Here is a 13406-nt window from a genome sequence, read left to right on the forward strand (position 1 = left end):
CGACCCTCCGCTTCACCAAGCAGGATGTCCTCTGGGGACCGGTCCTCCTGACAACCTGTCCACACTGCATTAGATGAAGCCTCCCCGCCCTCGCTTCGAGGGGGCACTCTGGTTTTTCCAAAGACCGAATCATTTGTTCTTCTGGCAGTTCATGGTATAGTCAATATCCTTCACCGGAGTTCAAAGGCATCAACTCTTGGGTCCTCCTTCCTCAGCCTGGCTTCCACGTGCAGAGGAGAGGAGTGAACATCCCAGGCTGGAGTCAGGCACACCTTAGTCCTCCAAGCGACACCTCAGCCCAGTGCAACCTCTAGTGTGCTCTGCTTAGAAGGACCTGCCCCCCGTGGTCCATGAGATGGAGGCGGGCAGGGCAGATCTGCGGCTATTAGCTAGTGATGGAAACTGCAGCATGAGTAGACGCTCCTCTGCGGTGGCCCCATCAAGTGCCCAGGACACCCGCCATGCCCGAGGCATGCCTTGGGGTGGAGCCGCCAGTTGGTTATAATTGTAAGCAAAACTGTGTAGGTGAGCCCTTCCTGCAGCTTCCGGATCCCCTGCATCACGGACAGCGTTGTAGCAAACAGCTGAGGGCCGCTCGTTTCCTCAGGAGAGACGGACGAGAGGAGATGCTGTAGCAGGGCTGGTTTGCACAACCCACCTCTCAGAACCAAGAGCGTAGGGGCTGGACAGATGCACAAAGAGGCAAAAAAGCACTGTCCCGGCATCACAGGCTGGCTGAGCAAGCCAAGCTCCTCCCGGACAGACAGACACCACATACCTGTGACACAGGACCCAAACGCCCAGGGCAGGCAGAGAGGCAGGGGAGTCCGACGTGGAGCACACACAGACTCTAACTAACTCCAAAACTCACTGCCATGGAGTCGGTGCCCACTCGGAGCCCCTGTAGGGCTGGGTAGAGCTGCCCCTGTGAGGGCCTGCGCCTGTGAGCGCTTCAGACTAACCCACCATGCCCCGGGCTCTGCAGACACTACAGCCCTCCCTGGTGGTGCTGTAGGGAAAGTGTTGGACGGCTGACCACAAGGTTAGCGGTTCAAACCCACCAGCCCCTCTGTGGGAGGCTGTCAGGAAAGACTTAGTCATGAAGCCCTGCAGCGTCTCTGTGAGTCAGAATCAGCCGCCAGGCAGAGTTTGGTGGTGGTGGTTGGTGAAATGAAGGGGCGGGGTAGCGGGGAATGTTCTTTTACAAAACGGGTCCCAAACTGTTAGCTAAAGGTTTCAGTTCTCACTCGCCATGTACGTATGTAGAGGGGATTCAAACCTTCGTGGGAAAATCCCACTATCTTCTCATTTCATTTGCCACCAAGTTGGTGAGTGGCTTACAATGGGCGCTCTGACCCATTTTCCGGGGAAACCCCTGGGGTGGGGGTGGGGGCAGCAGGGGGACCCGCTGTCAGTCCCTCATCCCCGACACGCTGCTCTCTCTCCCCGCAGGCCCAGATGATCTTCCTCAACTGCGGCCACGTATGCTGCTGCCAGCAGTGCTGCCAGTCCCTGCGCATCTGCCCGCTGTGCCGCCAGGAGATCATCCAGCGCCTGCGCATCTACCACAGCGGCTGAGCACTGGCTCCAGCCAGGCCGCGCCCCACGGCCTCAGGAGCCCCCCTTCATCTCCTAGCATGACGGGGTGCGGGGAAGGGGGCTGTTCCTGGTCTGAATCCTGTGGACAGAGAACAGGGCTGGCGGACGGTGTCAGAGCCCCTTGCAGCTGGGGACTGGGCACAGATGGCAGGGTGGGGCAACGGGGCCACTCAAGCACAGGCATGAGTGCCTGGCCAAGGTAGGGCTACCAGAGGGCACTGTGTCCGGAGTCTCGGGCTCAGGGGGCACTGGCCCAACCAGCGTGCACGCAGCCATCGGCTGCAGGCTGTGCTGGGATTGGCTGGTCGGAGCGTGTTGAAGGCTGGGCTGTGTCCCAAGCAGTCACCCACCTCCCCCAACCCCTTCCCTCTCCTCTGCCACCCAGTGTGCTGCCCACCCCCACCCCGCAGATCTGCACCACCTCACACCCCACGTAGTTCGGGGGCAAACCTAAAGCAGGAAAGTCTGTAAAATCAATAAATCGATCTCCGGAGTATTCCTTCTAAATGGTCCCAGCCCTCGGGGGCCCAAGTGTGCCCCCCCCCCCCCAGTCACGAGGAAACGGGGAAGCAGCACCTGCACAGAACATGGGGTTGTCCAGAAGTCCCTTCTGTACAGGTGGGGGGCAGGGCCTGGGTTTGCGGCCACGCCCAGGCAGTAGAGCAAGCTCCTTTGACAGGCGGGTGGAGCCGTGCTCTGGAGTGGCGTCTAGGACAGGTCATGTCAGGTGGCCCCAGGCAAAGGGCACCTTCCCTTTGGGCCCTGCCCTGGGCTGACTCCCCATCTCGCAGTATGGGGCTGGGTGGGGCCCTAACTAAGGCTGATGACCACCACAGCGTCCTGAGTGCTCAGCCCAGGCCCGGTGCTCACAAGAGCAGGCTGGGTATCGAGGGGGTGGGGTGCAGAAAGAGCAAGTCCGGGCCTGTTTCCCTATCTCAATGGAAGCCATGGGTCCCGCCGACCCCCCCCCCCCCAGCTAAAGGAAATGCCTCTGTGGGTGGAGTCCTGTTCTAGTGATTGGGTCTCACGCCATGGAGGGCGGCTCATCTCTGATGGGCATAACCTCAACCTGGTTCTTCCTGGGCCTCAGTTTACCCACTGACAAATAGTGATGAGATCGTTCCCCACTCCCGGAGCCACCGGGAGGCTCCTGGCCTCAGGAAGTGCTCCCTCAGCCAGCTGTGTAGCCCAGAGCCTCAGGCTGTGCAGCACGCGCACACGTGGGCAGCAGTAAGGAAGGGCCCTGGGGGCCGTGCCCAGGCTCATCCGGGCTCCACCTGGCGAGAGCCACTCCTGCAGTTGCGACGCCGCCTGAGCTTCCTGCTCCAGAGCCTTGCACAAGCCGCTCCTCTGGGAGGCCTAGGTCTTCCCTGTAAAATGGGATCATGAACACTTGGCCCTGGACTTACAGGCCCCTAGAAGGCTGCGGAGGGGGCTCCTGGCCGATGGCTCCTGCCAGCCCTCACTGAGCGCTCCCAACGCCCACCCGTAGCACACACAAGGCCCTGGCTTTTAAATAAAGCATTTATTGATTAGTAGATGCTTAAACAGTTTGAATAATGTTTCCAATACAATATATGGGAAGGCTGGTTGGAAAACCCCCATAGAAGGCACCAGAGGAGAGCATCTTCGACGGACCTCACTGGTGGGAGAGGGGCCGGGGCAGGGACTGGACTCCCTCAGCCTGTGGGTCTAAGACCTACACCATGAAGACCAGGTCTCTCTGGTGGAAGGAGGACTCACAGGGCCGGGGAGGGTGGGAGAGGGGACCCCGGAGGGTGTCAGTGTCTGCCTGCCTGCCCTTCCTCAACAACAAGGGAGGGAGGCCAGTAGGTTCTGGTCCCGGGGGTGGGGGTGGGGGTCTGCCACAGCAGGGCTGCCTGGGCTTGACCCTCACCCCCAGAAGTAAGAAGCTGAGGAGGGCCAGGCTAGCCCGGAAGTGATTCACAAGGACATTTGCCTGGAATCTCAGGCCAAAGCCTAGAAGAGTCCTTATTGGGGAGCCCTAATGGGCCTTCCCAGCCTCCTGGGCAAGCAGTGTGTACCTTGAAGGTGGCCCAAAGCACCTTCAAGAATCCACAGCCCAGGAATCACCTGCCTTTGACCGACTTTGCCCCACTTGCCTCAGGCCTCAGCCTAAAGCTGTGGATGTAGAGGGAGGTGGGGGAGGGAGGTAACAGGGACCCCAGACTGCAGGTCTCCAGTGAATGAAACGGGCTGGGGGTGGGGAAGAAGCGAGGCAAAGACCCAGCTCTGCCAGCCGGCCACCCTCGTGTTGGCATCTGAACCTCCACCCAAATGTCCCTGACATCTCCCCACGGAACACCTGCCTCTGCCCACCAGCACTTTCTCTGCCTCCCTCATCCCACTTCAGTCCCGGCACCCCACCCCCGTCTCCATGAGATAGTCCACCTCCAGCACCAGCCTGAAGACCCACTCCCTCCTCCAGGGAGCACCTCCCCTGGCCCTGGTGGGGGACAGGCCAGGGTCCTCTCTGAAAGCACAGCTTGGGGCTCCCCTCTCCCTGCCCAGTCCCAGTGGGCCCCCTGGTGAGAAGGAAGAGAACCCACTGGCTTAGATGTGCCGAACACGATGCCTTTATCTCCCTCTTTCCGAAAAGGCTGGCAAGAACCACGTGAGAAACCGAGGCCACAGACGGGCCAGAAGCAAGGGGTGCCGCCTCGCAGGCAGCCCTGGGAGCTGCCCAGGCCCAGCCGCGGCACAGCAGGAGAGCCCCGAACCCAGACGTGCGTCCGAGATCATCCAGCAGAAGAGAAAGCGGGGGGCAAAATAAAGTGTTGACTGAACCCAATAAAGTGACTCAGGTGGGCCCTTCCCTGCCCGACGTCTGGAGGTGCCGCCCAGCCCTGCCCCTCCACACCCCATAAGGCACAGATGGGGCACCTCCTGGCCCAGCACGGAGCCAGGCCAGTGCCCTGCGGGGCGTGCCCTGTCCAAGAAAAGCACCGGGCGGGCGAGTCTAGAACTCAGTCTGCACCCCCGCGCTGTTCTCCGTGGTGGTGTGGATGGGGGGGCGGCCGCCAAGGCTGGATACTTGCTCCCCGGTCTCCTGGTCACTGGGCTTGGGAGGCTCAAGGTCCGAGGCCTTGTCCGGGGAGAGGTGCGGGAGGGGCGAGCTGGGCGGTGAGGAGGCCTCCGAGTCTGCCACGTGCTGGGGACTCTCGTGGGCAGGGGCCCCGTTGAGCAGGGGGGCAGCCGGTGGGGGGCTCTCAGCTCGCAGATCCTGGGCCAGCATGCCACGGAGCTCCGTGACACTGTCCAGGGACGCAGGTGACAGTGGCTCCGGGCTGGCCTCAAAGGGCAGCCCTAGCTCCTCATCCCCGACCACGGACACCACCTGCTTGGCGCGCCGTCGCTTCTCGGAGAGGCCGGCCCCATCGGGGGCCTCGGGGTGGGGGCTGCCGCCGCCGCCGCCATACTCCTCGCCCCAGTCGATGGGCACGCCCTCCGCCAGCAGGTGCAGGTTGGGGTCGCTATTGCGCATGACCACGCTGTCCCGGAACAGGTTGTGCTTCCGCTGCACGGCCGCCTCCTTCACAGCTGCAGGCAGAGCGGGGCAAGGGGTCAGGCAGCCCACTCCGGCCCAGGAGGGCGGGGCGGGGCCAAATCTGACAGCCCGAGGGGCCGACGGTGATTGGCAATGAGGACCTGTCCAGGCCGCACCACTGGGAGCTGCGACCCCGAACCAGGGCCCACTGGCGCATCGCACGGCCATCTGAGCTCCCCCCAGCAACACCCCGGACCCGCAAGGGACGACGCCCCAAGACTTGACACCGAGCTCCGGAGGGCACACAGCCGAACGTGGGCGCTATATCCCAAGCTCGGGCTTTAATCTGCACCTCCGTGATGCGGGCCCCGCCCCCACCCTGCGCTGCCTCGGGACACTCTCCGGCCCGGCCCAGAGGCGGGGCCAGCCCTGGTGGCGTACCCTGCATGATGTCCTTCATGACGGTCTGCAGCACCACCTCCTCGTAGGTGTTCTCCACCAGGATGAACCTGGCAAAGTCCTCAAAGATCAGCTCCTGGAACCGGGGCAGCTCCTGCAGACACCGGGCGGTCAGGCCAGGCAGGGGGCTGTCGGCTCCACCCAGCCCAGCCGGCTCTCCAGGACCAGAGGGGGCAGCGGGCCAAGAGCTGGCTACGAGCATGTGGGGTGGGGGGTGCTCACCGACTTGCAGGTGGGGGCCAGCTTCTTGAGCAGGAAGGGGATGGTGACCTGCAGCAGCGCCTCCCGGAAGAACCTCTTCCGCACGGAGCTGCTGTCGTAGTCGTATTTCTACCGAGGAGGGAGGGCAGGGGTCTGTGGGCTTGGGCCAGAGCGGTGGGCCCCCCTGGCCTCCCGCCCTCAGCCTCTGTGTCCTTCCCACTACAAGGAGGCACCTCCCATCAGGCCCAGCAGGGGTGCTCACCTTCAGCACCCGCTCCAGGATCCGCTGGATGGACTTGCACAGCTCCTCCTTAGTGGGCCCCTTCCCCAGCTCCTGGTGCAGCAGGGTCTCGAAGGTATACACAGCGTTGTCCATTTGCTGCCGGGGACCGCCCAGAGCAGGTGAGCCCGAGTGACCACAGCCCTTGCCACATGGCTGAGGCAACCCCAGGCCTGCCACCCCTTCATTTACCTATCCATTCACTCACTCACTCACTCACTCACTCACTCACTCACTCACTCACTCACTCACTCACGCTTACAGCAGACAGGTAACACAGAAACCAGCAATGGGCCTGGGGGGACAAGGGAGACTCCCTGAGAGCGGATGGGGAGCGCCAGAGCTGAGGAGGGCGAAGGGGGGGGCTATGTGGTCAGTTGTGGGCCCCGGGGGCCAGGGGGAGCAGAGGGGCCGCACCTCACGCATGTGGATCTGGGCTCGCTGCTTGAACACAGACGTGCTGGACACGTCGAAACGCTGCTGCAGCCCGTCCAGCCGCAGGGGCTGCATCTTCTCGTAGCAGCTCTGCATCTTGAGTGGGTGGAAGGCCAGCTGGGACAGCTTCTCCATGTACTGCGGAGGGGCGACACACGTGAGACCGGTGCCAGGCACGTGACACTCCACACTTGCCTGGGCCCAGGGAAGGGAAGGAGGGCTGTCTGGAGGCAGGGGGTGCGTGGGCTGGCACAGGGCCCCACGCAGAGATGCTGGCAGGTATGTGGGCAGCAAGGCTGGGGTGGGGGTGCGGGATTGAGCAATGCCCTCTCTGAGCCTTGCTTTCCTGCGCCTCGAAACGCGAGGCGTCATCTCCGATCATCTCCAAGAGCCTTCTCGGTTCTCAGATGGTATGATTATTAACACCTCTGGGCGCCCTATGGTGGGGTGTGAACAGGACCACTACGTGGGGCTCCGGGGTCCGACAGCCCCGACATCGTTGCCCGTGGGACGGTGCGTGTACACCCAGGTCATCAAATGGCTGAGGGCCCAGGAGAGGCGGTTTGCCACCATTTGTGGGGTGCACGCCCTGGCGCCCACCCACTGTGTTCTCACTCTTAGCGAGCCTACCCACACAGGAAGTGTCTTCCCTCTTCTCTGCCTCCCTCCCTTTTGGGTTAAATTCCATGCACTTTAGCACCCTGCTTGCTCTATCAAGGCAGAGGGCGTGGATGGGACTTCTCCTAACTGCTGGGGTCAGTGGGACTTCCCTCTTGGCTCACAGAAGCTGGTCCCCAGTGGCCTCCCTTCGTACAAGCCCAGGCCTCGCTTCATACAAGACAAGGGGCGGGCAGCAGCACAGCTACCCCGAACCCAAAACCAAGCCGGCGGGGTGGGTGGGGGGACGGGGGCAGTGCCGGGCCTCACCTCGCCCAGCTTGTCGATGCCCCCCTCGTTGATGACGTTCAGGTTCATGTCGGTGACCTCCTTGAAGAAGACGTCCCGCACCTCCGTGAAGCCCTGGCTGGTGGGCACCATCAGGGCCTCCAGGATGGACGAGATGTAGGGCTGCACGTGGTTCCGCACACATACCTCCGCCTTGGGGAGGATGAAGGCTGCACGCAGAGGGAGCCCAGGTCGGCAGAGGCTCCAGGGGGTGGTGGGCAGGCCCTCCAGACCACCCAGAACCCCGGGTACTGTCGGCCTGGCTGGTTTGGTTTTGTTTCTGTTCAGCTGTCTGGCTCAGCAGATGGTGCAGAGCAAGCCCTCAGACCGTTCCCAAACCCTTCTCACAAGCACCCTTGGGATGCACAGGGGTCACCCCAGACCCAGGCAGGCTGAAGACCTGCAGAGTTTGACTGCAAACGAAGACCACGAGGGACAACACCAACCAGCAGAATGACCCTAAGGCAGCCGTCCTCAAACTACGGCCCGTGGGCCACATGCGGCCCGCCGAGGACATTTATCTGGCCCGCTGGGTGTTTTTGCCCCTTTTGCTTTCTTACTTCACAATAAGATATGTGCAGTGTGCATAGGAATTTGTTCATTGTTTTTTTTAAAACTGTAATCCGACCCTCCAATGGGTCTGAGGGACAGTGAACTGGCCCCCTGTTTATAAAGTTTGAGGACCCGTGCCCTAAGGAAATACTCCATGCAGACAATAAGCCATCCAGCAAGAACAAGGAGTTCTGAGCCTGGACCCTGGGACTTCTGAAACCGTGACAGGAGGAAACTGAGGAAAAGGCTGGCTCACGGGTGTCTGTGGTTTTCTGCTTTGCGAGAGGCCAAGGGAAGCAACTTTCTGGGGATCTTGCTCCTTTGTTTCAAAAAACAAATCCCGCAGAGGTTTCGATGAGCTGCTTGGTTTTGCAAAACACTGCACCAGGTCCTGTGCTGCCAGGTGAGCAGGGCAGGGCTTTGTGTCAGCGGGTGACAGGCCGTCTCCCTTGTGGGCAGGCACCAGCTCCAGAACATGCTGGCCCAGACACCTTTGCCCAGGAGGTGTTTAAAGAGCCTCCCCCTGTGCCCAGCGCATGCAGCTGTCCCACAAAGTAAACACCCTGCTCGGCCCTCGCCAGCTCACCAGAACTGTGAGAGTAAGAGAAAACAAGCCTCCGGGAAGCACAAAACAGGCTCCGGGTGGCAAAGAGCTAAAGGATCCCATCTGGTTGGGACCAAACAGGAGAATAAAGAGACCAGGGACACTGGCCATAGGAAAGACACCATGGCCAAATTAACCACGCACATGGTGGGGGGAAAATGTTTTTAAAAAATTTGTGTTTAGCTAATGATGAGCAGAAGGTTTAAGCCTCCTGAACAAAATTTTAAGTCACTGCCATCAAGCCGATGCTGACTCACCACAACCCTCTCGGACAGGGTGGCACTGCCCCTGTGAGTTTCCCAGACTGTCACCCTTGACAGGAGTAGAAAGCCCCATCTTTCTCCCTCGGAGTAGCTGGTGCTTTTGAACTGCTGACCCTGTGATCGTGGCTCAACTCAGAACCACGTTGGCCCTTGGGCTCCTGAGGTCTTCAAACTCCAGCCAGCATAAGAGAGGGAACATGCAGGACAAAATTAAAACGCTCACTGAAGCAACTTGATTCGAGGCTGAACAGAGGCCCAAAACAGTTGTCCTGATGTCCTCGTTAAACCTTAAGTCAGAGCTGCGTTTCACAAGGGGGAATGTCCATCTGGAGCATGGTGCCCTTTTTAAGACCTCTCTGTACAGGATCTAAGAAGCCCTGGTGGCCTAATGGCTAGGATCCCACCAGCATGCTCTGGGAGCGGGGACTGGGCTCCCTGCTCACGTCAACATCACAGCCTGGGAAACTCACAGGGGCACGTCTATCCTAACGTATCAGGATAGGATAGGTCACTATGAGTCAGTATCGACTCAGATGGCAATGAGTCTTGAGAGGTAGGGGTCTCAGCTGGTGCCAGCAGGTAATATCCTCACCTGCCCACTTGGAAGGTCAAGCCCACCCAGAAACACCCGGGGAGAAGTCTGGCCATCTGCTTCCAAAACCAGCTGCTGGGAACCCAGCAGGGGCGCTCAGTCTCCGAGCCACAGAAGGGAGTGCCACCGCCCGGGCCCAGAGCCCGTGCATGAACCACGGGCACCTGCCTACCTCGGATCTTGTTGGCCAGGTGCTCCTTGGAGGTGATGATCTGGTCCATGTCGGTGCGGATGACGGCCTCCATCGCCGGCCGGGCCAGCTGCAGCTTGGCCAGCACCGCCTCAAAGCGTGCCCTGGCCTGCTCATACACCATGTGGTACACAGCGTCTGAGATCTGCGGGCAGAGGCCGGGCATCAGCATCAGGGCCGAGGCCACCAGGACAGCGGCAGACCCCAGCCCTGCGCGCCTGGCCCCACGCCCAGGCCCCCGGCCCCCACCTGGATCCACTGCCGCTGCCGCTCCTGGGGCTTCCCCTTCAGCCGTGGTGTGAGCTCAGCCTTCAGCTCAGGGCCCAGCTCCTCCATCACCAGGTTGCTCAGGATCTAGGATGGGGAGACACAATCGGGGCAGGGCTCAGCGGGGATCCAGCTCGCAGGTTTTCTGCAAGGCTTCCCCAACTCCTCAGGCTGCCCTTTGCTCTGTGCCCACTGCTTTTTCGCCTGCACCCATTCCCATAGCCCCAGGCTGGCCGGCAGGGTCCCCAGGCTCAGGACATGCACACGCTGCCTCCCCTCTTTAATGGTGCGTCTCCACGCCAACCCTCAACCTGTAAGCAGCCTTGTGCGTGTTTAAGTGCTGAATGCTGCTCCTGTAGACAAAGCCCCCCACCCCACTGCCCCCCAGCCAGGGCCCTGCCCACCTTCTTCACTGCTGCACCCACAGGGCCCAAGGACGGGGCTCAGTAAACAAATTAACAAACCTTCCCACCTCCGTGACCCACCAGCTTCCAACTTGTCCAAATCTGACTGCTCTGCCATCTTCTATGCCAGCGCTCCCAGAGCCACCTCTGTCCCCGGCCCCACCCACTGGACCTATCTTCAGAGGATCCCTCGCCCCTCCGTCCTCACCTGCACCTCGTTCCCACACAGCAGCTCCCAGGTGCCATATAGCTCCTTAGACTGGCGGTACATGCGGATGGCGTCCGTGAACGCTGGGCCCTCCACCTTGGAGTTCTCGGGGATCCCTGTCCGGGAGAGGGAGGCAGAGGAGTCAGCACGGGGGCCCGGGCCCTCCACCATGACCCACTGGCCAACACAACTACGCACGAGCTCATGTGCGCCCACGCGCACCCACACGTGCACGCTTGCCTGCCACCCATGCAATAACTTGCAGTCAGAGCAATGGGGACAGTGATAGTGACACACACACACCCCGCCTCCCCCGGCCAACAGGGCGATCCTCCTTCAGGTCCTCTTACCTCATTTAGTCCCCCCTTACCACCCCAAGCTGTGGACACAACAGTCACCCTACTTCACAGAAGAAGAAGCCCACAAGCTCTGATGTCAGTCTCAAAGGAAATCTGTGCCAGTCAGGCCAGAAGCCACCCCGCACTCCGGGGGGCAGCACCCAGCTTGGAGGTGCAGGCTTTAGAGGGGCCCAGAGACCACCGCTGGGGTTCTGTTTCCTCCCCATACTTTCTAGCTCTGAGGGCTGCCAACATTTTGCCAAAGGATCGCGGCAACTCTGTACCACAGGACTCAACTGGGCCCGCGGCGGTGGCACCAAACTAGCCACAGATGGTGCAGATGCTAATGGGCATGACGGGGGCCCCATAAAGCTTCACTGACATATGAACTATCATTGCCATCCAGCCCATGCTGGCTCACGGCGCCCCAACGCGGGCATTCCGAGACCAAACTGTTTACAGGAGTAGAAAGCCCAGTCTTTCTCCCACTGGTGGTTGTGGCTGATGGTTTCGAACTGTTGACCATCCAGATTGCAGCCCAATGCATAACCAATACACCGCCAGGGCTCCATTTACAGACACAGGTGGTGACCAAAGGTGGCCTGAAGGCCAGAGCTTGCCTAGCCAGGTTCAAGACGGTGGGGCCCAGGATGCTCCGTTTCCTCTTGGGAACAGTGGCAGCCACCGCTGGATGCCTGGGAGACAGGGCTGTAAATGGTGGGGTCCAAGGTCAGGGCCCACACAGGCTCCTGGTGTGATACTGCACTGGCTTGTCACCAGAGTGGTTCACCTGCCTGCCCTGCCCGGGCACGGGCAGACACAGGCCGCCTTGCTCCCCGCCGAGTGCCCAGTCAGCGCCTGGCATGGGTCCCTGTTATTGGTGGCAGTATTGGCTCTGTGTCCCCGCCACCCCTCCACTGTGCCTGCACCCCACCTGGGTCATCAAACAAGCCCTGGCCCCCCCAGACATGGGACTGAGGACACAAGTATGTCGAAACATTGCAAAATCCATTTGAGGGAGAGCGTGGTTATACACCTCCCAGCCAGGTAGCTGGTGGTCGCCCTGGCCAAGGGCCTCCCACCACTGGGTCCCGGCCGAGGGAAGAGGAAGTGGCAGGCTGTGCACCAGGAACCCCAACTCCCACCACGATGACTTCAGGCTGAGTCACCCCGCAGAGAAAAACCCCTTCTCTGACATGAGCAGCCCCACCACCAACACACACACACACACACACACACACACACACACACACACACACACAGCTGACCACAGCAGCCACAGCCTGTCAGAGCTGGGAGGGGACTCTGCCACGGGGGAATGGGCCCAGGCGCCATCCCTGCCATGGCTGGCCCCCGGGGACAATAGCTCGAAGCCTTCAAGAAAACAAAACCCATAGACTCATCGTGTCCCCTCGTGGGTTAGAAAACCCGGTCTTTCTCTCTCGGCACTGCTGGGGGCTTCCAACGGCCAACCAGTGGCTCTAACCTAAGGTGACCAGATTTTAACATTGGTAAAGCTGGACACCATTGATAACATCATATCCTGGTGAAATAGCCACATGGCAGCCAAAAACCGTATACCCTAGCTTATCAGTGCATTCTTTCCAAAAATCGGAACTTTTTAAAAACGCCGCAGGACGTGGGAAAAATTGTTAAAAATCGGGACCAGCCCGTGCACCGCCCTGCCGCTGCTGTTCCAACCAGCCAGGTGTGCGAGCGCCACCCAGCAGAGCCAAGGCTGACTAACAAGAAAAAGGGCAGCCAGCATCCTGGCCCGGAGCCTCAGTGGCTAGACACACACAGCCTGGGCCAGCGAGCAAGCTCCTGTCCACCTCAGGACCCTCTCCTCTCTGCACATGGCACTGCTGAGAGCCCAGCCCTCGCCTGGACACATCCGCTCACTTAACCCTCAAAACCACCCTGTGAGGGATGGGTTTATCTCAGCCCCACTTCTCCTGCTTAGGACACTGGGGCTCAGGGATGCCAAGCCACCAGCTCAATAACACACAGCTAAGGGACGGCAGCACCTGGGCCAGTGGACATCGCCAAACTGGGAGACTTCCCGCCCGTGGGTCCTCAGGGTCAGGCTGATGGAGAAAGCTATATCCCTCAATCTGGCCAGTAGAAAGGTGGGCCAGATGGGCAGGGACCTTGACCGGGCTCCCCAGATCTGCACTGAGGCGCAGAGGTGGCCCTTGGCCCCTGCGTGAGTGCCGGCGTGAGTGCCCCAGCTGTCTCTTGCCACCTCCAGCTGTTCAGGAATGCAGAACGTGTCTGCCCTGGGTCAAGTTGGCTTCCACCCAGCTTGGCTTCCCTCCGCCACCAACCCCCCCCCCCCACTTCCTGGCAGCCCACAGAGTGAGCAATTCCAGGCTCCACAAATTCCAGCCCTGGGGCTGGCCAGAGGAAGCAGGGAATGTTCCCAGTCTCCTGGAGCAATCCACCCTAGAGTGAGGGTGTCACCTCTCAGCTGGAACACTTCCGGTCTCAGGATGGCCCTTCCTTCAGGGCCTCACACCCCCAGACTGCCCAGCTCATACCAGCAGCCCCGCGCCGTCCCG

At 60.8% G+C, this 13406-nt stretch overlaps 2 protein-coding genes across 2 annotated transcripts in view; one reads left to right on the forward strand and one right to left on the reverse strand.

Annotated features, from left to right (window-relative positions):
* The window catches only part of LRSAM1 (leucine rich repeat and sterile alpha motif containing 1), a 42969-nt gene extending 39832 nt beyond the window's left edge, over positions 1-3137 (forward strand). Inside the window, exon 21 of the mRNA XM_004713356.2 lies at positions 1453-3137. Within this exon, the coding sequence (XP_004713413.1) occupies positions 1453-1578 (126 nt within the window). The 3' untranslated portion in view covers positions 1579-3137. The remainder of the gene's footprint in view (positions 1-1452) is intronic.
* NIBAN2 (niban apoptosis regulator 2) overlaps positions 3106-13406 on the reverse strand; it is a 58327-nt gene continuing 48026 nt past the window's right edge. The window contains exons 6-14 of the mRNA XM_030885140.2: positions 10508-10623; positions 9878-9982; positions 9611-9773; positions 7410-7597; positions 6465-6620; positions 6030-6146; positions 5789-5896; positions 5549-5660; positions 3106-5160 (exon numbers count right to left, since the gene is read on the reverse strand). Coding sequence (XP_030741000.2) covers positions 4580-5160; positions 5549-5660; positions 5789-5896; positions 6030-6146; positions 6465-6620; positions 7410-7597; positions 9611-9773; positions 9878-9982; positions 10508-10623 — 1646 coding nt within the window. The 3' untranslated portion in view covers positions 3106-4579. The remainder of the gene's footprint in view (positions 5161-5548; positions 5661-5788; positions 5897-6029; positions 6147-6464; positions 6621-7409; positions 7598-9610; positions 9774-9877; positions 9983-10507; positions 10624-13406) is intronic.

This window comes from Echinops telfairi, unplaced genomic scaffold, assembly GCF_000313985.2.
Source record: "Echinops telfairi isolate 266 unplaced genomic scaffold, ASM31398v2 ScPeMD7_22;HRSCAF=79, whole genome shotgun sequence".
Classification (NCBI taxonomy): domain Eukaryota; kingdom Metazoa; phylum Chordata; class Mammalia; order Afrosoricida; family Tenrecidae; genus Echinops; species Echinops telfairi.